General features: G+C 37.5%; 3 protein-coding genes across 3 annotated transcripts; 1 reads left to right on the top strand and 2 right to left on the bottom strand.

Moving 5' to 3' along the window:
- Positions 1 to 17,752: 17,752 nt before the first annotated feature.
- On the bottom strand, positions 17,753 to 19,356 carry LOC113772430 (probable O-methyltransferase 3). Its single transcript, XM_027317022.1, has 2 exons — positions 18,613 to 19,356; positions 17,753 to 18,343 (listed from the first exon to the last, which is right to left on the bottom strand). The coding sequence occupies exons 1-2, from the start codon at positions 19,354 to 19,356 to the stop codon at positions 18,041 to 18,043; spliced, it is 1,047 nt and encodes a 348-aa protein (XP_027172823.1). The 3' UTR covers positions 17,753 to 18,040.
- A 2,208-nt stretch (positions 19,357 to 21,564) lies between these two features.
- On the top strand, positions 21,565 to 23,891 carry LOC113771817 (myricetin O-methyltransferase-like). The gene is made up of 3 exons (XM_027316375.1): positions 21,565 to 21,825; positions 22,000 to 22,089; positions 23,745 to 23,891. Exons 1-3 carry the CDS (start codon positions 21,565 to 21,567, stop codon positions 23,889 to 23,891), a joined length of 498 nt encoding a protein of 165 aa, XP_027172176.1.
- Positions 23,892 to 24,383: 492 nt separating this feature from the next.
- On the bottom strand, positions 24,384 to 24,821 carry LOC113771816. Its single transcript, XM_027316374.1, has one exon. The coding sequence runs from the start codon at positions 24,819 to 24,821 to the stop codon at positions 24,384 to 24,386; it is 438 nt and encodes a 145-aa protein (XP_027172175.1).
- Between the last annotated feature and the right edge of the window lie 460 nt (positions 24,822 to 25,281).

Raw genomic sequence — 25,281 nt, 5'->3', positions numbered from 1 at the left:
TTCACGTGCATGTATGCTGGACACCCAAAAACTTTTAAATTGGAGTAATCAGCAGGAGTACCTGACCAAACTTCCTCAGGAGTTTTGAAATCAAGAGATGCAGAAGGAGAACGGTTGACAATATAACAGGCCATATTGATCGCCTCTGCCCAAAAGTCGTTTGTCAACCCTGCATTGGAGATCATACATCTTGCTCTCTCCAAAAGAGTTCTGTTCATACGTTCGGCCACACCATTTTGTTGAGGCGTCATCCTGACGGTGTGATGCCGAACAATTCCTTCATTCTTGCAGAATTCATTAAATTCACCTCCACAAAATTCCATGCCATTATCTGTTCTCAACCGCTTAATATGCTTTCCTGTTTGTTTCTCAATCAAAACTTTCCATTGCTTGAAAGTTAGGAAAACATCATTTTTATGCTTAAGAAAATAGACCCAAACTTTCCTTGAATAATCATCAATGAAAGTCAACATGTACCTGGCACCACCTTTAGAAGGAGCACGAGAAGGACCCCATAGATCTGAATGAATGTAATCAAGAGTACCTTTTGTCTTGTGAATTGCTGGTGAACTGAAGCTGACTCTTTTCTGCTTCCCAAAAATACAATGTTCACAGAATTCCAATGGCCCGGTACTTTGACCACAAAGAAGTCCCTTTTTGCTTAGTATGCCTAAGCCTTTTTCGCTCATGTGCCCCAAACGCATATGCCATAATTTGGTGATGTCTGTATCTGACAAAGATGATGTTGAAACAGCAGCAGCACCTGTAATAGTAGATCCCTGCAAAATATATAGAGTACCAGATCTGTGTGCCTTCATAACAACAAGAGCACCTCGAGTGATTTTGAGAACTCCGTCTCCACCTGAATACCTGCACCCGATAGACTCAAGAGTGCCCAAAGAGATGAGATTTTTCTTCAAATCTGGAACATGTCTAACATCTGTGAGCGTCCTCACAATACCATCGTACATTTTAATCCGAATTGTGCCTTTGCCAACAACTTTACAAACAGCGTTGTTGCCCATTAAGACAACTCCACCTTCAGCTGATTCATATGTTGAAAACCAGTCCCTGTTGGGACACATATGATACGAACAACCCGAATCTAAAATCCACTCATTGTTAGACCTAAAATTATTTTCCGTTGCACAGAAAATGGTTCCATCATTCTCATCAGCTGCTATACTAGCTTCAGCGGATTCAGTATTTTTCTCAACAAATTTCCTCTTTTGCTTTTCTTTATTTTTCAATTTAAAGCAATCAGAGATAACATGGCCCTTCTTTTTACAATAATTGCACACCACATTTTTATGTCTGGACTTGGATCTACTTCTATTTTCTGTGTTTCTCTTTTCAGATCTACCCCGAACAAACAAGCCATCGGCTTGACTCCCACTAGTTTCCCCAGTAATGTCCCTATCTATCTGCTCTTTAGATTTTAATGCAGATTTAATTTCCCGATACGAAATTGTTTCCTTTCCATAAATCATAGTATCGCGGAAATGCTTAAAAGATTGGGGAAGGGAACACAAAAGCAATAGGGCTTGATCTTCATCATCAATTTTCGAATCTATATTCCCCAAATCCATAATAATGGAATCAAATTTATCAAGATGGGAGAGTATAGATGTACCTTCAGACATCCGAAGCATGTACAAACTCTGCTTCAAATATAGCCGATTTTCGACTGTCTTCTTCATATACAAGGCTTTCAATTTATCCCACATAGCCTTGGCCGAAGTCTCCGTTGCTACCTCACGCAATACCTCATCGGAGAGATTTAAGATTATGCTGGATCTGGCCTTCTTATCCATATCGGCGAAATCCGCATCCTTGACTTCTTCTGGTTTGTTCTCGATTCCGTGAATTGCTAGATCAACTCCGTCTTGAACAAGAATGGCCTCCATCTTGAGCTGCCACATTCCGAAGTTGACATTCCTGTCGAATTTCTCGACAACCGTCTTTGTTATCGTCATTGTTGCCACAAAATCTGTAACGTGAAGTTTGTCTCAAAAAACTGGCCAAACAAATATGCAAGTCTCGTGAGCGGGCCCCACAGGGTTAGCGGACCCCACGAGATAAGCGGGCCCCACGGGGATGAACGGACCCCACAAGGTGAGCGGGCCCCACGGATAAACGGACCCCACAGGATGAGTGGGCCCCACAGGATGGACGGACCCCACCAGATGAACGGGCCCCACCAGATGAACCTGTCTTGCAAAATATAACAACCAGCTCTGATACCAGTTTGTTAGGACCGGGCCAGGAATAGACAAACTCAAGTTAGCACAAAGTAGGCGGTATAACCGACCATATAATAGATAGGCGGTAGATACCAGCCATATAATAATTAGGCGGTAAAACCGACCATATAAAGACGGATAACAAAGCAAATAAAAGACACAAAAGATTTACGTGGTTCGGTCAAATTGACCTACGTCCACGGGCGAGGGAGGAGCAATATTTCTACTATGAAGAAGAAATACAAAAGACCGTAGGAAAGTGGTTCCTAGGCCAATAGGCACTTACAAAAGAGTTTAGAAAATATTCCTAAACTCAAAATAAGAGAGCCTAAAATATTTGACTAAATGGGCTAAATGACTCAAGAAGCTAATAGCCCATATAACTCTCTTAAGTGGTGCAAGTTAAATCCTTCAATGGACCCTTCTATTTATAGGCCTCGAGTAGCCGACTTCTCTTCAGCAGGCTCCGATGTGGGATGAGAAGGAAATGAAAAAATTATGCCACAAGTCAAAGCTTGCGGCTCTGACAAAACAACACAATTGATGATTGATGATCACAGTTACTAAATTCGGCTGGGGTACAAATTCAGTAACAAAAAATACTACTTTAGTCCTTTATTATCCCAAGATTTCAGAAACCCTTTAAAATAATATTATTTTTCTCCCTACATCCTAATAGAAATTAGATTTTGGCCGTCAAGATTTTAATTAATGATCCTTCAACATCCCTTAAGAACTTGATCATATTCTATGTGAATGTTAGAGCCCCCCCCCCCTGCGGGGCATGAGGGTACCTTCTTAAATGCACAAGTTTCCTAATATTGTCGTCTCTACACCCTTTCCCCTCTTCTCTCCCAAAATCTTAACCTCTGATTACGTTAGTGCTTTACTATGCGAAATGTAACAAAAATGAAAGATATAGTTAAACTTATCTCTATTATTGTTCAAAAGAATGACACAAGTAGTTCTAATAGTCGATTTGACAATTAAGTTTTATCTGTGTACATATATAAATTTCTAAAGGTACTTTAAGTTTTTAAATTCTATATGTACGTTCAATTGTCAAAATTAAACAGCTTTTACGCAACTTAATAATGAAATTACAGCACGTCCGACCTTTTTGTTCCTTTTTCCTTTCACTTTTTTTTTTTCCAAATAAGCAAAGAAATAGTACATAAACAAAACTTTTTATACGACCCATTTGATTCAGAAATTGGAAGGCAGAAAAATCAATAGAGTAGCTGGACAAATACCCAAAGTTGTAGGTGCAACCAAATAGGTTGATGTTCAAGATTATGCGGATTGAAAAATGTAGGACAGTGATTACTTATTTGGGTACTTGATTGGCAGCATGCCCATAAAAATAGTGTTCGAAATTTACATCTTATGCGTAGAGGCTTCTGATGATTCATTCATATAAAAATATTAATTATTTGTAAATATCATGTTTATCAACTCCTTTATAATTGAGAAAGCTCTCCTCTCTATTGAATTGGAGGGTATTTCTCTCCAATGCAGCAGCATAAAATTCATTCAAAAATTATTTTTGAAAATCAATAGTGCCGTCACCTCGATCAGCACTTTCACTAGGCTGACAGGCACCTCTATCAGCGCCGTCTCCTTCTCCCCCTCTCCCTCCCTTCCTCCTCCTTTCCCACTTTTCCTGCCACCCCTTCTTGCCCTTCTCCCTCATCCCGCCCCCTCCCCCTCTCCCACAATCTGGCAGCATGATAGAGGAGAAGGGATACATGGGAAAAGTAAAAGGAGGAGGAGAGAGGAAAAAAAAGGTGGAAGGTGGCAGTGATGATAGTAGGCTGAGTTGGGAGGATAGTGATAGAAAAATAAACAAGTGTGTAATTTTGATTGTTTTAGGATATGTATTTTAAAAACTTTATGGTGTTTTTAGATATTACTTTAGACAAAGTTGAAAAAGACTCTCTCTACTAAACCCTCGCAAGAAACAGGGCATCCAAACATACCTATTGGTCTGAATCTGATCAATTAACTCGATGGTCAGTACTGGTCGCCTCGATGGAGTTGAATGTACAGACTAGCTGCTCCCTTTAGCTACTAGGACTAGGCTATGTTTTTAAATTTGGATCGGACTGACCAGTTCGACCAATTGAATCGAGAACCGATCAGGCATTCGGTTCGAGCCACCGTCCACTGTAATTTGACCTGAATTTTGCTTCCTAAATGTATTGATATTTAATTAGTACACACATTAGAATTTCAGCCATCAGCAAAGTCAAAACGATTAATTTTTTGCCAAATGACATCAAATATATATGCAAAGTCTTGCATTTACTCACTTTTTTTCCCTTTAAGATAAGAATAATTAACCCGAAAGGTAATAGTTGATACATTATTACTATTAAAGATAGTTCCATTTGATACAGTATTATCCGTCAAGCCTAATATCTTCCCAATTTGATATTGAAATTGACCCAACGGTTCAGCTGCAATAGGGCACAAGTTAAAGCTCGAGTAGTTAATATTTGCAACAACATTTTTTTCAATAGAAAAAGCCCTCAAGTGCACACAAGAAAACGTATGCAATACACGAGATACAAACAAAATCAACTTGGAAACATTCAAAAGACAATCACCTGTCCAAAGCTATCTACCACTTAGTCAATAGCTTAGCACTTCATTAGGCAAATCCTATCTCATTTTGCGCTCTAACTACTAGAATGTCTTAATTCAGCAGTATAAAGTTGAATCTTTCAAACCACCTGTTAGAATTATAGATTTTTCCTTTTTATTTAGAATTCTAGAAGTTGTTTTGCCGTTATCCCTCTACAATAATCTAGTGATCAGAACAAAAAATTACTTCAGTAATACAGTATCATCTTTTCGATGCAACTTTTAGGCTGTAGCCTTCTACTATTTTATGTGAGAGGTCACATTAAACAAAATTTCCCTGACGAGTCGAAATTAGAGAATTGACCTTTTGTGAGCCCATACAAAATTAAAAACCACCCAACACTAATTTGAGGTTTTCTAATTAAAAATTTCTAGACCATTGTATCGAACAAGGAAGGTGGTAACATTTGTTTTGGATTACGTTTTCTGTAAATGCTTGTAACATGGAAGAGGTCTGCCATCAAGAATGCGGTAAAACAAATGCTACCCGGTCGATCCTCGAAGAGCTAGTCAAGCCCCCATAACCATTAATTAATTTGTTTCAACTTTTATGTCACCATCAAGGTGGCTGCTTCAATTTACTCTCAGTCTTGCTCGTGGTTCATTCGTATTGAATTTTCTCGGATACTAATTAATAATTGCAATTGCATCAGCAATTAGATTTTTTAATCGAATTACTTGGGCGTATTTATTTGGTTTGGTGAAGTTTGACACCTCTAGATCTGCCAAACGTACTTAGATAATTTGAAACCGTGGAAACCAATCAAATATAGCCTCATAGGAGGCATAGGAGGAATCTACTGCCATAATTTAGTAGCAGATATGCACTGCTACCCATAATTTACTAGCATATAAATGCAGTCCTGCTTGACCATTTGTTGTTTAATCGGGCAACTGAATTAATGCCATTGAATTTGAACAAAAGATGGAAAAAGTTGAGAATTTAGGTGAGCTTATTATTGAAGCTCAAACTCATGTGTGGAATGCAATGTTCCACTTCAAGAAATCTGCATGTCTAAAATGTGCAGTTGAATTGGGAATCCCAGATGTGATCAGGAATCATGGGAAGCCCATCACACTTTCTGACCTGATTTCTGTCCTCTCAAGATATATGAGGGTACCTTCTTAAATGCACAAGTTTCCTAACATTATCCTCTCTACACCCCTTCCCCTCAAAATCTTAACCTCTGATTACGTTAAGTGCTTTACCATGTGAAATGTAACAAAAATGAAAGACTTAGTTAAATAAAGTTTCAACTTATCTCTATTATTGTTCAAAAGAATGACATAAGTAATTCTAATAGTCGATTTGACAATTAAGTTTTTTCTGTGTAGACATATAAATTTCTAAAGGTACTTTAAGCTTTTATATAAACAATTATTTTATTGTTAATGAAAATAACATCCTATTATATCCTCAAAAGTATTTCAAATAATTCAAAATAGACGAGTAACCATGTCTTCATCTAAATTAATTCAGAATATAATACTACATGGAGAATCCTAGTTTTGAGGGATTTCAAGTTTTTTTTTTTTTTTGCAATGTCAAATATTAGTATAGTATCTAAGTACAGGTGGAGACTGCATTTACAAGATAAATTAAGCGTAGCTGTTGCAAAACTATTTTAAAAATATTTTTCTTATATAATAACGCTATCCAATCAGGAAGAGCTCAACCCATTATTTTCAAGTTATATGGGTAAACGCACCATATCATGGCCGTGGCCATGGCCAAGGAGGAGGCTATGCGTTTGGCTCTTGTGCATTCCAAGGAAGAGCATCTTGTCTATGGACGGCAAAGTCACTTTTCCAGATAAAACGCCAGCTACCCACGTGGCTTGTTGCTCCATCATGAGAAAATTTATTGTCCATTTGTCAAGAAAAATGTCAAAATTAGCTGATCAAAATTGAATCTAGAGTATTAATTAAGTAAAACATTTTCTCTCTTAATTACAACAACAATATTAAGACTAACCCGGTTTGGTATTCCAATAAAAGAAAGAGTTGGAGCAAGTTGTGGAGGAAGGACGTGCTTCTAAAACGGATGAACTCAGTTGTCATTAGAGCTGTTAAACAAAACGAACTGTTCGGTAGCTCGGTTCCTTTCAGTTTATTCATGTTCGTGAAAGGCTCGTTTCAAATTTTAAATAAATCGAGTTCGAGCAAATTTTTTTGTTCGATTAATAGTTGAACGAACAGAGAAAGTTCGTGAGTTTTGACGAGCGTTCGCAAACATGAATATAATTGTCATTTGAAAAATTTTAGGATTAATTTTATGGCTAGACTTTTATATTTGGAGGATAAATTGCTTTGTTTTATTTATTATTTTTATGTTAATGTTGGTTATGTAGTTAATGAATTATAGAATTTAGTCACTTAATACTTTAATTATTTTTTAGGATGATTAATGATTTGTATGGCATATTTAAAACTTAAAATAATCTGGATTCGAGCTTTTCAAGTGTGTTCGCGAACGGCTCGGTTATGTTAAACCAGTCGAGCACGAACTCGAACATGAACTTTGCTTAATGAGTGGAACGCGAACACAGGTTTGGAGTTCGAAAGGTAACGAATGAACAAGAGCTTTGTTCGAATCGCTTAACGAGCAAAGCTCAAATATGAGATATTCGGTTCGAAATTAGCTGATCAAAATTGACTCTAGAGTATTAATTAAGTAACAACATTTTCTCTCTTAATTACAAGATCAATATTAAGACTAACCCGATTTGGTATTCCAATAAAAGAAAGAGTTGGAGCAAGTTGTGGAGGAAAGACGTGCTTGTAAAACAGATGAACTCGGTTGTCATCAATAGCAACAATCCCCTTTGTGTTAAGAAAGGGAAATCATATTTGAACCTTCTTTTTTTTTTTGGCAAAAATGCCCAAACCCAGGGAGGAGGTGTGAATCCCTATTTTATTGGAGAAAAAAAACAAAATAATAGTGTCACCAAAACAACTTGCATAAAAAAAACTAAAAGACCTATTCCCTTACAATCTGACGACGAATACAAGGGAATTCACCCCCATCTAAAACTAAAGATGTCCTGACTGAAAGTAACAACTGGTGAGGGGAATTGTAAAAAACATCTTCATTGAGTTGCAAGCTCGCTAGCTTATCTGCAGTAGCATTTGCCTCTCAATAATCATAAACAACTGAGGCAGCCAACTCTTGCAAGAGCCCTCTAATCCTTCACAGAATATTACATAATGGCCATTCGGCTAGTGCTCCTAAACAAACCATGCGAACTAGGACTTGAAAGTCCATCTCTACCAATAGATGATCACAATCCCTTTCCTGGCAAAGCAATAGACCATATGTCAGCGAGAGACTTTCAGCTGTCAATACATCAACATCTCCAAATTCTTTATAGAAAGCAAAGATGAGCTCGACATTATAATCCCGTAGAATTCTGCCCCCCGTTCCTCTTCCAACTGGTACAATGGCATCTGTGTTCAGTTTGACGTGAAATTAAGGGGGACGAAACCATTTCATCACCATAACTGAGAGATGACGATGTCGAGAGGAGCCAAAGCCAGCCCATGGATCATCCATGTAAAATGACTTGCAGAGAAAATCCTGACAGCCCCCAATTGTTCAATAAAATGATTAACACTAACAATCACCACTTGAACATTAAACCTAGCTTCCCCAAATCTCACCCGATTGCGCATTTTTTTTTATAGAAACCAAATAATAATAGAGGGCATGGCGCTACGAATATGATCCTTCAAAGTTTCTAAAGATGAATAAAATCTAGACGCTAAGGAGATGCCGTACTTTCTCAAAGTCAGATCTAGAGGCAATAAGTTCCTCAAAACATGCCAAGTAAAAAAGGAGACCTTTAAAGGCAGAATGTTACACCACAGTAACCTGTTAACTAACGTTGTATTCCTGCTGGAACGCAATCCTTCCTACGCTAACTTGATCGAGAAACACCCTGCAGCCGATGGCAACCATACCATCATGTCATCTAGGTCAGGATAAAGAGAAAGCTGATAGACATATTGAACCAAATGGGCTGGAAGCCATTGCTGCAATTTCGATATGATCCATCCACCCAACTTATAAAATTCCACAACCAGCATATGAGGGGGATTCTGCACTGCTACCTTTTCAGTTATTGGAGCCGAAAGTAGCCAACAATCATGCCAAAAATCCACAATCCCCTTACCTAAGCACCATCTGATAGTATCCTCAACAAATAAATAGATCTCGTCCAGTCTTCTCCAAGCTGCAGAAGGACGATGAACTCTGACTAGAGACGGATACACCCTCTTGATATACTTTTGATGCATGAAGACGGACCAAACTGAGTTATTCAAACGGAGCTGGCACCAAAGTTTCCAAGAAAAAGCCTGACAAGTATCTTCAAAAGAATGGAATCCTAGACCTTCCTCTTCCAAAGGAAACCGAAGATTATCCCATGATGTCCAATAAAACCACTTATTATCAATATTCTGATCCCACAAAAATGCATTGCAAATCCTGCTTGGTCTTACAAACATAGCCTTGGAAGAATGTAAAACAGTTAGTAAGCATTAATCCCTTTTACAAATAGTTATATCCTCTTCCTCTAAAAAATTAGCAATCATATCATATTAATTTCCTTTGTAAACACTCCTGTCCTCTTTCCATAGAACAATATCAACCATATCATCTTAATTGTAGTCAATTGTATTATGAATTTTTTTTAACGAATACTCATTCAGTACTGTTAACATACCAAAATCATATCTATCTTGCTATAATAATACACATAGTCACAATTAATGCATCCACTGCATTTCAACAGTTTGCCGAGTTGATAATCCTTTTTTTTTAAAAATTAACATTTAAAACTCTTTTAACTAGGTAACCATCAAGCACCCGTTAACCAATTCATTTTATTATTCTTTTTTTTTCCGAAACGATAAGTGATTTTATAAATTAACTTAAACTTTACAAGATCAAGCAAAAGCTCGATAAACACTATACAACCACTGCACAGTGGCACTGAGGAATCCAAAATTCCTCGTCTTGAATGATGTTTAGCACATAAGCGCTAATCCTATTGCTAACATGATAACAATCTTTACTAACTAAATAAAAGGAGCACATGCAAAACAAGGATTTCAAACTATAATCCGCCAGCAGCGTTATTAATCGCATGTCCTGAGTTTTGCTATGCCGAATGAGATGAAAAACTTGTTTGTTATCCAGCTGCACCTCAATATTTTCCAACTCCTGTGCAACAGCTTGACTTAGTAAGATTTTGACAGCTGCTAGTTGATCATTGAGCTGAATTCCTAAGCTTCTGTCATGCAATGCCCAACTATGAACTTGTTCTTGTCTGACCCCAGAGCCTGTGATCCCTATTCCTAGGTGGGGACTGTCCTTCTTTGTCTTTGTTGCTAGCCTCAGTCTCATTGAGATCTCACTTTGTTCATATAGCTGTGCGATTGTCTGCTGAGTTCCTGTTTCTTCTGTACTCATTCTTGATGACTTTTTAGTAGCATCCTTGAATTCCAACCACTCCCTCCTGAGCTTTCTTAATAGTTTTCATTGAGTGTTGTTGCTTCCTATTGAATTCTCTATCATTTTTGCTTTTCCAGATTTGCCAGAGAATGTTGGCAGTTAAGGACAGGTGTTCATTTCCTTCTCTTCTAGATTTTGCTTCTGCAACATTGGTCCACCACCTCCTGAAGCATCCTTGTTGGTTCAAAATTCCATCCCACTGGATTGGTGCTAACCTCCACACTGGTTTGGCGTAGCTGCAGTTAAGCAATACATGTTCTATTGTCTCACTATCCTCTCCACACACTCTACATATTGGATCACTTTGCTTTGTCCTGCTGGTAATTAGTTGTCTTATTGGGAGGGCTTGGTTCAAACATTTCCACAAGAAGATCTTCACTTTATGTTTGACATTGAGCTTCCACAAGTGTTTCCAATTTCTTTGAATTTGATTGCTCCAGCTTGTGCTAGCATCCTCCTTTCCTTTCCTCTTCTGTTCCAGCTTTTCTTGAGTTAATTTCCTGTATGCTGAACCAACTGAGTAACTACCATTTGTTCCATGGATCCAATATTTGCTATCCTCTCTATCAGCTAAACTGATGGGGATGCTCAAAATTCTTTCTGTCTCCTTACTGTTGAAGATCCTGAATATTAGTTGTCTCCTCCATCTTCTTTGATGTATCAGTTCCTCATCCTTTTGTAGAGTGCATCCTTGAGGTTTTTTTGAAGCCACTTTACCTTGATAATCATCTGGAATCCAACAATTCTCCCATATATTGGTGCTCTTCCTATTCCCTATCCTCATTCTAAGTCCTTTTTCCACTGGCTTCCTCGCCCCTATCAATCCTTTCCAGATCTACGAAGCATTTGTTGGTACCTTACACTTGAAGATCGAATCCTTTGAATAGTACCTAGCCTTAAGCACCTTACTAACAAGCAAATTTGGTTCTGTGAGTAATCTCCACACCTGCTTGCCTAGTAAAGCTGTGTTAAAAGCCTCTAATTCTTTAAAGCCCAGTCCTCCAGATTTCCTATCCAAAGAGATATTGCTCCAGGAGCTCCAGTGCAATTTGTTTCTTCCATTTGCCTCTCCCAACCAATAATTTGCCATTGTGGAGTTAATATCCTTACAGAGCCTTTTGGGAATCTTAAAGCATGACATAGTATATGTTGGCATTGCCATAGCTACAGCTTTAAGCATAACCTCTTTTCCAGCCGCACTCAGCAACTTATTTTTCCACCTTTGTAACCTCTGTTGGATGTTATCTTTGATGTACCCAAATAGCTGTTGCTTGGATCGAGTAACCACCATTGAAAGCCCCAGATATCTTCCTTTATTAACTAGCTGAATGTCTCCCAGAGCTTTACAAGTATCCAGTTTTATCTCCTGTCTCACATTTCTACCAAAGAAAACTGAGGACTTTTCTATATTAATCGTCGGTCCTGTACCTTTCTCATATACTTGAAGAATCCTTCTCAACTCAGTTGCATTCTGGGGATCAGCCTTACAGAATATCAGAGAGTCATCAGCAAAAAATAAATGAGACACATTAGGACCCTGTCTGCTGATTTTCAGACCCACAATTCTTTTCTCCTCAGTAGCTGTGTGAAGTAGATTAGAAAGTCCTTCTGAACATAAGAGGAATAGGTATGGTGATAATGGATCACCCTACTTAATTACTCTCTGAGGAACCACATATTCTCTTACTTTACCATTGATTGTGAAGGAATAAGTGACTGTTGACATGCACTCCATGATCCACCTCCTCCATATGTCATTGAATCCCATTTTTTGCATCACAGCTTCCAAATATCTCCATCAACCCTGTCATAAGCTTTTGACATGTCTAATTTCATAGCCATAAAACCATCTTTTCCTAGCCTTTTGTTTTTAAGATAATGAAGGAACTCATGGGAGATCATAATATTATCAAGAATTTGCCTTCCAGGAATTCATTTTATTATTCTTGAAACGTACAATTGTGCAGTTCCTGTCCATATCAAATTGTAAACCCCGATATTATTGTATATCACTGTCCAGCTCTGGGCTATTGCCACTTAAAACTTAGAAGGGTCTCCACCTACTATTAGGATTCGGCATATGAAATGTGGCTTTAGTTACTTGTGATCACCAGATTAAAAGGAAAAAAGAAAAACCATGTGTAGGTTGGTGCCCAGTAGCATGGAGAATGGCATCAACAGCAATCAGAGCTCCATCCTTGAAAGCTATTTCACCATTTTTGTGACAGCCCCACCTCACCCTAAGGCGAACCAAAGGGTTCGGTGGACCGCCTGCCCAGCTCTCGCCAGGACTAACGGTTCAGATTAGAGCGATCGAATACGTTCCGGACCAAATAACGCACATAGACAAGTTAAAATCCCAGAATAAAACAAAACGAAATCGGAGTCGGCCATGAATAGGAACCGACATGGCAAAACCCAACCAAACGTCAAGCAAATATTTACATCTCAAAAGTTAGCATATACAACCCAAAGGGCATACCAAAGTGATTCAAAAGTGGATACATGTACGGTTTATCAAATCCAAAAGAGAAACGGACCCAAAAGTATATTTAGGGTTTAAATCAATGAGCTATACAAAAGATATGTCTAACTAGCTCAATTCGGCAACCATTTGTCAATCCAGTCCAAAAGTATTTATTTTCCTGTAAGGAAAACAAAAAGGAACAGAAAGGGGTGAGCTTGCGCTCAATGAGGTACCAAACATATAGCAGAAAATCATGACATTTCACATTTAACAAATCAGATACACATGCCAGATGTAAAGTAAAGTAACTAATGATTCAAATCAGAAGGATACAGGTGGCTCTCAAGAGCCAAATTTACAGCGCAATACTTGATCCAAACCGGTTGACTCTCCGTCAACGTATATAGAACCAACGCGTCCGTAGACCTCACTTCGCACCGAATTCCATCCACCAAACACCCCTTTACCGGGCCCGCTCACCGTATTCGAACATAAATGGTAATACTCGAGTATACCCGGAATCAAGGGTCTCAATACCCAAAATCCCCGAACAGACTACCGTGGTTCGTTATCTAATCGTCCAGGCCCTTGCTGGCCCGACTCGAATAACTTAGCCACAGGATTGAGCTCATAGGTCATAGAAATCCGAACAGATGCAGACACAGATAACAGATTCAAATTTTGCATAGTAAAATTGGCATATGAACAGACAAGAGAACGAGTGTGATAAAGTACACCCTCGTCTCGAACAAATAAACAGATTGCAGAAATCAAGTGAAACAGCAATGGAGGGGAGTGGTACACTCACCGATTCAACTTCAAAAGTTTTTACTTCAGATTGGCCTTAATCGCCAAGAAACCCTAAAATAATCAAAATAAACCAATTGAAGGTTTTACATCCATAATCGAGTAAACAAAATGCACATGAGACTCGACTACAAGTCGTATGCCTCGTCAAATAATTACAAATGCAAGGGTACAAAACATGATTTTTGGGAATAAAAAGATAACATGAATACCTAGGTTCAACAACCCAAAAGCCTTTTCATTCCTACTAAAAGGCAAATCCAACTTAAAAGAGCCAAACGGCCTAGAAAATCGGGCAGCACTTCCCCTAAATTTCTTACTTTTTCAGCCATTAAGGCTTCATTATTTCCTCAAATCAGTCCCAACATCTCACACAAAAGTCATCTCATTTCCCAAAAGCCGTTCACGAGCTCAAAGTAGTACAAGTACAAAAGTTAGCTAGGAAATGACCGGAATGAAAGCAAGCCCTAAAACATGCAAACAAGTACAAGGAGACTCGATAACGAGTCATAAACCCAATGCCAAGTATGACCCCAATAGGGTTCCATAAACATATACAAACATTAAAGAAACCAGAAATTTCGGACATGCAATTAACTTTGGCCCTGAAAAAAATAGGTTTTGACTTTACTTACGGTAATAGCACCAAATGCACTACGATTATCGGATGAGGGAAAGACCCACCATTTTGAAGCTAAAAGACAGGGCTACAACATCACAGAAGGTCACTCAACCCAGTTTTGAGTGCAAACAGGTCAAAAATGCAAGATACTTCATCAACAACGTAAAACAGATTCACCAAAATGCATTCTAGCGGAAACATCATAACTCAGGCTCTACAAGTCCAAATCCAGAAATTCCAAAACCAGTTGAAAGCTAAGAAACAGGGCTAAATTTCATCAGAAGGCCTCAACAACCAATTCGGAAGCAATTCCAGCCAAAACAACCAATTACAGTCGCAAATCCCAATTTCGGGTAAACCAGAACAACAATAGTAATTTCGACTTTTCTTACTCTACACTACTCCGATTGACCTGAAATTTTGTAGGCACCTCTAAAATATCATTCCCTACAACTTTCATGTTTTGAGGTAAGGCCAATTCAGCCTCTATCTAGGACCAAAATTTCGGACAGAATGAAGAACCAAGAACTTTAATTTTTCCAGATTTCTTCCAAAACAGAAATTAATTGCAATCTTCCACTTTTTCCACCTCCTAGAGTCATTAAACATCAGTTCCCATCATCAAGGATAGCCACAACATCACATTCATATTAAACCAGAAAATTCATCAATAAATTGAAAACTTCATCAATTCATCCAAAACCAAGAAGTAAACCACAAAATTCATCACTTTAACTACCACTAGGTACTAATTAAGCTTCATTAAGTGAAGAGAAAGTTCAATCACCACTCACCTAGTAACAAGAGAGGAAGAGTTGTTTGTCACCTTAGCTTCCCAAAACACTTCACCAACCACTTACTAACACCTAAAGAAGAGATTTTATGGAGTAGAAACAAGTCTAAGTGATTGCTTTGGATGATTTGCACTAGATGGATGCCAAACTTTGAAGAGTTTTTCTTTCTTCCTTGCTCAAGGTGGCCGGCCACAATGGAGGTAAGAAATTGGTGATTTTTGTGGTAATTTTGAGATATTTAATCAATTGGTCAAATAAGTCAAAAGGTGAATAGTTGTCATAAGTTACAACCACTCTTAAGGTGATACTTGTCACTTCCTTTAAAACATCTCTATCCTTTAAGTCCCTCTCACATCAATCACATCTCAACCTCTACTTATCTCTAACACCCGATAAATTTCAACCAGTATCCGAAAACTTAACCTAATTGGCTGAATTTTCCGAACTTCTCACACTAGTAGGTCCCACGTCCGGTATACGCTCTTAATTTCTCAAAATCTATTCGATACTAGAAAAATCATCTAAAAACTATATTTACTCATAAAAATTATCTAGAAAATTTTCCAGATACAGAAAGTGCAGAAAACAAGTCATGAAAAATGCGAAAACCTAGAAAATGCAATTTACGGGTTCTCACAATTTTCATAGCAATACTTGACCTGCAAGTTGCTTGAGTAGTTGGAATTGCATACTGATATAAAAAAACATGTCTACCAAAATAATAATAATCATAAAAAAAGAATCCAATCAAAGGAATTTTATATACCATATAAAAAAGGGTAAATCTTTTATATACTGATAGTGTATATACTAGCAGGTCTAGATGTATGCTACATATACAAAATTTGATATCTAAATTCAAATTTAGATGATATGGTGTTGGGCTCTGAGAGAGCCAAACTTGGGGAGAATTTAACCATGAGCTAGAATGGGAACCACAACCATGGATTTGACACCACATCCAACCCAAAACCTTAAGGCATTGGGTCTATGGATCATTTCCACTTATATGTTCCTCATTCTACTCATCTCTTTCCGATGTGGGATATTGATTCACACTTGATATCCCAACAATCTCCCCCTCAATTGTGAATTTCTTCTACATCGAACCTCTCTCCCTAGCCCATCCACTCTATCAAGCCCACTTCAATCTGGAGTGTACGATTCTTGCTCAAGAGCCCACATGCCCTTGCCTCACTGCAGGTCTGCATGATTTTTTTTTTCCCCGCTCTTATCCAAGCCACGTCTTACCACTCCCACTGGCTTTTTACCCTGGAGTCACTGCCCAGCCGAACCATCGGCTCTAATACTACTTGTTGGGTTTTGAGAGAGCCAAACTTGGAGAGAATTTAACCATGAGCTAGAATGGGAACCACAACCATGGGTTTGACACCACATCCAACCCAAAACCTTAAGGCATTGGGTCTATGGATCATTTCCACTTATATGTTCCTCATTATACTCATCTCTTTTCGATATGGGATATTGATTCACACTTGATATCCCAACATATGGCATTCATCCAACCCCGTCAATGTATATACTAACAATGTAGGAAAGGCTTTTAATGGCAAAGGTAAATCTTTTATACATTAATAGTATATACACTAGCGGGTCTAGATACATGTCATATATACAAATTTTGATATTTAAATTCAAATTTAGTAAGATTTAAAGGATTTTTTAACTTTGGTTTAGTAAGATTCATACATTTTTTAACTTTTTTTGTTTAGCTGGCAGTGGATTTCAGTTTTCTTCCTGTTGAGGTTTGAGGCCCGCCCAAAGCGAATTCTTCATAGATCATACATTCAGGCTGATAGTGAATTTGCCGGTGATAGTGAACCTCTGCAAGTTCATTTCAAGTAACTTAAGGGAACAAAGGAGTTAAAAAATTGTTTGGACAAGAGTTATTTGATTTTTTTTTTTTAATTTTGAGACATTCCCTAAACACATTTTGTTTCTATCCTCTTACCCCACTACCATAAAACAGGAGAAAATGCTAAAATGTAAAACAAAATGTTTATCCACAATTTTTCCATATTTATCCTTTTCAAAATTACATATTAAATCGAAAGTATTAACGTTTTAGTCTAAACTTCTATGATAAAGATACTAAAATGTAAAAAAAAATATTAGCCATATTTCTTTTCTCTATACCTTCTTCATTTCTTCCAATTTTTAAATCACCCCACCCAATCCAACTTTCTGCCTTTTAATTATCCAAATTTAAAGAAAAATATTTTTACAAATGTTGTAATTTTATTAGTTGCACAAACATCGAGTCTGCGCGAATCATTAGTTTATGTAAAATAAGCCTCAAAAACATGAAATCCACGAAGGAAACAAATCAAGGCCCAATAATTTATTCAAAGAAACCAGTGCGTGAGCCAATCTTCAATAACAATGAGTGAGCCAAACTTCAATTAAATGGGCATTAATAAATTCCTCATGTTTCTATACCAACCTCTTATTTTTGTAAAAAATGTGTACTTACTGGCCATCCCACATTAAATGCCTCGAAAATAAAGTACTATCACAACTGCATAACTGCTTTTTTATAATTAGTGTACAAAGTAGGCATAACTGCCATCACATCTTTCTTTGTACTAGTTGAAAGTACTATAACATTATTGCTGGCTTTACTAGGAAAATAGCACCATAGCAGGAAAGTTTTTTCAATGCGTGAATTTATTGCCACTACATGTCCCTACAGGAGAAAAATGATGTGATCTAGATCACACTCCACAAATTGCAAGATATACAGAAAACAGAATAGTTGTATTGCCAAAATGGCGATTACAAGCGGAACAAAGCAAGTTCTAGCAGAGGGAGACAAAGGCTGAGGGTAAAACTGAAACCTCAATTATTGTAGCAGTACCAATCTTGAACTGAACTTTTAGTCTAAGGATAAACCTCAATGAGACAATTTTGAACTGAACTTTTAGTCTAAGGATAAACCTCAATGAGACAGCGCACACCCAACACTGGAAGTACTTTGTAGTCACTGAAACCAGCATCTTGGAAAAGCTTTGCCCATTCTTTCTCAGTTCTTTCTTTAGCACCGAAACACATCAACATCTGCATGTCCACAACAAATTGTGTTTCAACTGACTCGTCGTCTTTCATGTGGCTTTCCAAAATCATGTCGATAATAATGACTTTCCCCCCTTTGTCTCTCCCTGGAATAGCCTCTTTGCAGTTCTTGAGAATCTTCACACAATCATCATCACTCCAGTCATGGAGAATCCACTGTTTTCCAGTAAAATCACAAAATTTAGAATACAGAATTAGCTGTGTTGGCGTCCTAAATTAAGATTATCACACTCCATCACTGCCTCACGCATCGATTAATGAGCGCCAAGAACTCCAGTTTCTATAGCAAATATTCTAGCCTCTCAAGCAAAAATTTTGCATATGATTATTAAAGCTGGACGTTCAATTGTTTATATTTTAGTTCATTGAAATCGTTGTAGACTTGTATATCAACAACGGATTTCATAGAAAATATCCTTAATTACCTTGAGCAAGATTGCATCAGCAGCAGGTACCTTCTCTAGCATATCTCCCGCAACAAAGTCCAAGTTCTCAGTTCCCTCTTGGTCGGCAATCACGTGTGGGAGATCACACACAACACACTCCAAGTTGGGGAAATTTTGGACAATGGCCCTAGCAACTGCCCCTGTGCCACCCCCAACATCCACTAAAGATGTCAAGCCGTCAAACACAAACTTGCATTGGGTCATCATCACCTGAACGGTTAAAGTAGAATCATTGGCCATGGCTTCGTTGAAGAGGTTTGCAAAATTAGGCTCTTCAGCAGCATAAGCCCAGAAGTTTTTCCCGTGCGCCGTATGAAATGGAGAGGGATCATCATTCCTGAACCACTCAGTCAAGGAATTCCAGGGCTTCACTAAAACAGGATCGCCCGTATAAAAGATAAATGCTCTTAAATTGAAAGGCTCCTCTTTTAAAAGAAGACGGCCTGCAGCTGTGAGGGCATAGCCTTGATCTTGTAGAACAAAGAAGCCGGCATTTGATAAGAATCGCATCAAGCGATAGATGTGGTTAGCCTTCGAAGGGTTAATTGGAAGGGCAGAAACCAGCTCAGAAAGTGTGATAGGCTTCCCATGTTGATTGATGGCATCCGGGATTCCCAGTTCAATTGCACATTTTAGAGATGCAGACTTTCTGAAGTTGAGTATTTGGTTGCCTACATGATTTTGAGCTGCAAGAAGCTCAGTAAGATTCTCCACTCTTTCCATTCCTGCAACTTTTCGAATCAATGATTTAGGCTGCTTGATTATTGCTTTACAAGTTGGGCAAAAATGGTTTCCAGTTTTTATAGCAGGTGAGCACAGAGACCGACGGCATTTGCCTGCACTTAATATAAGTCTTTCATTTTTTTATTTATTTTTTTGCTGATTAGTGTGAATTAAAAACATTCGAACGAGTTCCGACTCGTCTCTTTTGGGCTTGTAAAGTTAAAAAACCAAAGGCCTTGTCAACAGGTGGTGTGGGCTGTTTAATTGGTCCAGCCGGCTTCAAATCCTTGGTCGCGCATCCCAATTCCGTTGCTCAAATGACACATTGCAAGACGCATTGCAACAACGTAAATTCTTGTAACTCAACTCACATATAAAATTAAAAGAACTGTCACGTGACGGAATTAGTGAATTTAACATGGAATGATTTTTTACATCCGCAATTGGATTGTGACCGAATGTCTGTAACTGAGGATTTGATGCCTTTTCAACTTAATAACCTTGATGTTGTACTAAGTCAACAACGAACAAAATAAGCCAAAAAAAAGGGCTCTCAAATGTTTTTTTAGTACTCTAAGCAAGAAATTACGAGTGACAGGTGCCGAACATGTGCAATAATAAATACCTACTCGAGAAAAATACAGATTTTGTATATAGCGGTGAGCAGGGTCGAATCCACAGGGACTGGGGATAATTCGTTTCTTCTAGAGTCCAAAGTATGGGGGGGTTTTGGATTAAATGCTAACTAAATAACTTAACTGCAGAAAATAATTAATTAAAAGAAATGATTGGGGAAACTCTAGCCAAGGGTGTACTTCAGAAATGGTTCATGCACTGATCATTGATGCAAAAATTATCCCAACATTTATTAACAGATTAGTTATAGTTGTCATGCACGCGATAAACAACCAACCCTTCCTTAATTTATTGATAGCTAAGGTACGACCGTTAGCTATTTCCCTAACCCAAAAACAACCCCAGGTACGACCGTAGGATTTAATTTCTAGGTTGCATTAATAATTAGAAAGGCCCAATCCTGACTAACAAACACGCTACGAGGGTTTATTTAAGCCAGATCAAATATTCCCCTGACACAATTCCAATTATGCCAGTTGCTACTGGGATAGAGATAACGAACAATTACGGATTCAATTACCCCTATATAGCAAAATAGCCTGTATGAATAATTAATTATTGCGCACTAATCAATCATCCACACGCACTATAACGGTTAAAAGCAGGAAACATATGAATACCAATAAATGAAGGAGGCAATTAAAATAAATTAGATCTCACAGTAATTATTGAACCAAATCTTCAGTTGTCCCCTTGACTAGAAACACTTAACCACGCCTCATGAGAAACTCTCCCCGTTGGGGAATATTGTCGAACACCTGGCGTGTGTCAGAGGCCAGTCTCAGGAAAGAAAGAAAAGAAACTAAAACTAAACTAAAAGACTAAAACTTGAGATGTCCCTGCTACTCTACGTTATCCCTATTTAAGCAACAAGAGGAAGATGACTAAAGGCTATCTAGGTGGTCCCCACACATGTGGACAAAGCCCTCCAAGTACTTCTTGTTCCAAATCTCTTTCCCGTAGCTTTCTTTTAAGAGCCCAAATGACTAGATGCTTTCCACTAGCTTGTGGTCCCCCACCAATTCAAGGGCCCAAGAATTGAAACCCTTAGAAGTCTCCCTAATTTCCATAAAGTCCTTCCTTTTTTATGGTTTTCTGCTTCATTCCTGAAATTAAGTCCAGATACCAAATATGAGTAAATATTAACAATTAAGCAATATTTGGCAAGGATAAAAAGGGAGATTAATAATAAAATAACTAACAATTAACACCCTATCAACGAGCAACTGAGAACGCATTTGTGCTCTGTTCATTGTTGATAATGAAACACAGTGTTACATGCACCAAAGATTTGATAAGTAGCAAAATTTGCACAATCTCTGCTCGGTCCTCACCAATCAGCTAAACTAAGTATCATGCAATCAGAATAGAAGACGACTCACGAATTAAAAAAAAAAAAAAAGATAGAAGAAGATCAGGAATACAATTAACAGATTGTTAGTGAAGCCCTGGAATTTCTTGACCGAGTGGTTCCAGAATGATGATCCCTCTCCAATTGATAATGCATATGGGAATAATTTCTGGCATTACAACGCTCAAGAAGTTCGATTTGGAAAAATGTTCAATGAGGCCATGGCTAGTGATAATCATTTGTCTGTAGAAGTGCTGATGACCAAATGCAAATCTGTGTTTGAAGGCTTGACAACTTTGGCTGATGTTGGGGGTGGCACAGGCAAAGTTGCTAGGGCCATTGCCCAAAACTTTCCTAACATAAAATGTACTGTGTATGATCTCCCACACGTCGTTGCTAATCAAGGAGGAGCTGAGAACTTGGAATTTTTAGCTGGAGATATGTTTCAAAGTGTACCCCGTGCTAATGCAATCTTGCTGAAGGTAACTAAAGCCACCTTGTCACTGAATTTCTGATTGTTTTTTTAATAGCAGAAAAAATTTATGATTTTCTTATTAAGTTTTCTGTTTTTTGCTCTCATTTGGAATGATTTGCACGATTTGAAACTTATATCGAATCTCTCATAATAATTTGTGATTATATCGGCAATTAAACAGCGGATCCTTCATGACTGGAGTGATGAAGACCGTTTGAAAATTCTCAAGAACTGCAAAAAGGCCATTCCAGAGAAAGAAAATGGGGGGAAGGTGATCATTATAGACAGTGTAATGGGAAGCCAGATACAAGATAAGACATCATGTGAAACATCCCTTAAAAACTTGATAATATTGTATGTAAATATTAGAGTTCAACACCCCCCCCCCCCCCCAAAGTCCAAGTTATTAACGAGGGTACCTTCTTAAATGCACAAGTTTCCTAATATTGTCCTCTCTTCACCACTTCCTCTCTTCTCTCCTAAAATCTTAACCTCTGATTATGTTACCACTCTACTGTGTGAAATGTAACAAAAATGAAAAGCACAGTTAAACAGAGATTCAATTTATCTCTATTATTGTTCAAAAGAATGACACGAGTAGTTCTAGTAGTACAATTTGATTATTAAATTTTAGGGTTAAATGCCAAAAAACTCCCCACGAACTATATACCCAATTGCAGTTTACCCCATAAATTATAATAATAGAAATTTTGCCCCCTTGAATGATATGTTTGGACAACACTACCCCTACTATCTTACTTTTTTTTCTATTTTCTCTATTCGCTTTTTCATTTTTTCCTTTTCTCCCTTTTTTCCCTTTCATTTTCTTCTTTTTCCCTTTCTCTCATGGAACTAGCCAATGTTTCCCTCTAGTGCAAAAAGACTTACATCAAAATTTTTAATATTTTAAAACCACTTTTTTAATTTGTTTATTTGTTAAATTCATTCTTAATAATTTATCATAAACTCTTTGTTATTACAAAATCTATGTAACTTATATCGTAAAGTGTATTAATCTAGTAATTAAACAATTTAAGTACCTATAAATCAATTAAGAGTTCACAGTTACTCAACTACTTATAACAAAAGTAACATATTATATATCACATAAAAAAGAAAAGTTAACAATTGTTATTTGTAGTGAAATAAAAAGATAAGAAGAAACAACAACAGTAGTTCATTTTTTATTTGTTATTGATACTACTAATAATGGATTAATCAATATCTCTATTTTGTTATTATATATTTGAATAGTTTAATTTCTTAAATGACATTGACTTCAACATTTGGAAAAAATTTTTTGCATTCCATAGAATTCTTTTATAAAATATTGACATATAAAATTAAGAAATAAACAAGCTTTGACTAATCTAGTACACTGATTTAAACAATGTTTAAAGAAAAAAAAGGAAGAATCTAAAAAAAAATGATGGGGAAAAAGGAAAAATAACAATGCTTAAGATAAAAAAGGGGTAGATTTGTCTAATAATATCATGAAAGGGGGCAAAGTACCTACAAACATAGTTTTGGGGGTAAACTGCAATAAGGTATTCATTTGGGATTTTTGCATTTTTCCCTAAGTTTTATCTGCGTGGATATATAAATTTCTAAAGGTACTTTAAGCTTTTATATCAAAAAATGATTTCATTGTTAATGAAAATAACATCCTATTATATCCTCAAAAGTGTTGCAAATAATTCAAAATAGACGAGTAACCATGTCCTCATGTAAATTAATTCAGAATATAATACTACTTGGAGAATCCTATTTTTGAGGGATTTAAAAAAAAAAAAAAATTTTGCAATGTTAAATGTTAGTATAGTATCTCAGTACAAGTGGAGTGTGCATTTACAAGATAAATTCAGCCTAGCTGTTGCAAAACTATTTTTAAAATATTTTTCTTATATAATAACGCTACCCAATCAGGAAGAGCTGAACCCATTATTTTCCATGGCGCAGGAGGAGACTATGCGTTTGGCTCTTGTGCATTCCGATTTCATCCAGAAACTGGTAATGCTTTTCAACATCGGCCAGCATCTTGTCTATGGACGGCAAATTCACTTTTCCAGATGAAACGCCAGCTACCCACCTGGCTTGTAGCTCCATCATGAGAAAAATTATTGTCAATTTGTCAAAAACAAAAATGTCAAAATTAGCTGATCAAAATTGACTCTAAAGTATTAATTAAGTAAAATCATTTTCTCTCTTAATTACAAGAACAATATTAAGACTAACCCGGTTCGATATTCCAATAAAAAAAAGAATTGGAGCAAGTTGTGGAGGAAAGACGTGCTTGTAAAACGGACGAACTTGGTTGTCATCAATAGTAACAATCCCCTTTGTGTTTCAAAAATGAAAATCATATTTGAACCTTTTTTTTTTTTGGCAAAAATCCCCAAACCCGGGGAGGAGGTGCCAACTCCTATTTTTATTGGAGAAAAAAAAAACAAAATAAGAGTGTCAACAAGATAGCATGCGTCAAAGAAACTAAGAAATCTATTCCCTTACAATCTGACGACGAATACGAAGGCATTCGTCCCTATCTAAAACTAAAGATGCCCTGACTCAAAATGGTAACTGGTAAGGGGAATTGTAAAAAACATTTTCATTGAGTTGCAAGGCCGCTAGCTTATCTGCAGTAGCATTTGCCCCTCGATAAACATAAACAACTGAGGCAGCCAACTCCTGGGAGAGCCCCCTAATCCATCGTAGAACATTACATAATGGCCATTTGGCTAGCGCTCCTGAACAAACCATGTGAACCAGGACTTTAGAGTCCACCTCCACCAATAGATGATTACAATCCCTTTCCTGGGAAAGCAACAGGCCATGCATCAGCGAGAAACTTTCAGCTGCCAACACATCAACATCTCCAAATTCTTTATAGAAAGCAAAGATGAGCTCACCGTAATGATCCAGTAGAATACCGCCCCCTACTTCTTTTCCAACTGCAACACTAGCGTCCGTGTTCAGTTTGACGTGAAATTGAGGGGACGAAACCATTTCATCACCATAACTGAGGGACGACGAAGTCGAGAGGAGGCAAAGCCAGCCCAAAGATCATCCATGTCCCCACGAAAATGACTTGCAAAGGAAATCCTACGGCTCCCAACGGTTCAATAAAATGATTAATCTTGACAATCACCTCTTGAACATTAAACCTAGCTCCCTCAAATCTTGCCCGATCGCGCATTTTTCATATAAACCAAATAATAATAGAGGGCATGGCACTATGAATGTGATCCTTCAAAGTTTTTGAAGATGAATAAAATCAAGAAACCCACAGCCGAAAGTAAGGACTTCATGACATCAAGAATACCAAATCATCTTGTAAAATGGTCCTAGACAATTGTAGCACTTGGCCCGTGAAGCAGCAAATTACTCACCGACTCCTCCTCCTGTAGGCAGCAATCACATCTAGACACTAAGGAGATGCCGCGCTTTCTCAAAGTCAGATCTAGAG

This window comes from Coffea eugenioides, chromosome 5 (genome assembly GCF_003713205.1).
Source record: "Coffea eugenioides isolate CCC68of chromosome 5, Ceug_1.0, whole genome shotgun sequence".
NCBI classification, from domain to species: domain Eukaryota; kingdom Viridiplantae; phylum Streptophyta; class Magnoliopsida; order Gentianales; family Rubiaceae; genus Coffea; species Coffea eugenioides.
This window is presented reverse-complemented; position numbering and strand designations above follow the sequence as displayed.

What these genes read in the sequence shown, in the direction of transcription:
- LOC113772430 (XM_027317022.1), bottom strand. Translation starts at nt 19,356, where the DNA reads ATGGAAAGAGTGGAGAATCTTACTGAGCTTCTTGCAGCTCAAAATCAT. An exon ending in CTGATGCAATCTTGCTCAAG is followed by an intron (nt 18,344 to 18,612) that starts GTAATTAAGGAT and finishes ACTGGAAAACAG; the next exon opens with TGGATTCTCCATGACTGGAG.
- LOC113771817 (XM_027316375.1), top strand. Translation starts at nt 21,565, where the DNA reads ATGGCTAGTGATAATCATTTGTCTGTAGAAGTGCTGATGACCAAATGC. An exon ending in CTAATGCAATCTTGCTGAAG is followed by an intron (nt 21,826 to 21,999) that starts GTAACTAAAGCC and finishes GCAATTAAACAG; the next exon opens with CGGATCCTTCATGACTGGAG. An exon ending in AGAAAGAAAATGGGGGGAAG is followed by an intron (nt 22,090 to 23,744) that starts GTGATCATTATA and finishes CTACCCAATCAG; the next exon opens with GAAGAGCTGAACCCATTATT.
- LOC113771816 (XM_027316374.1), bottom strand. Translation starts at nt 24,821, where the DNA reads ATGGTTTCGTCCCCTCAATTTCACGTCAAACTGAACACGGACGCTAGT.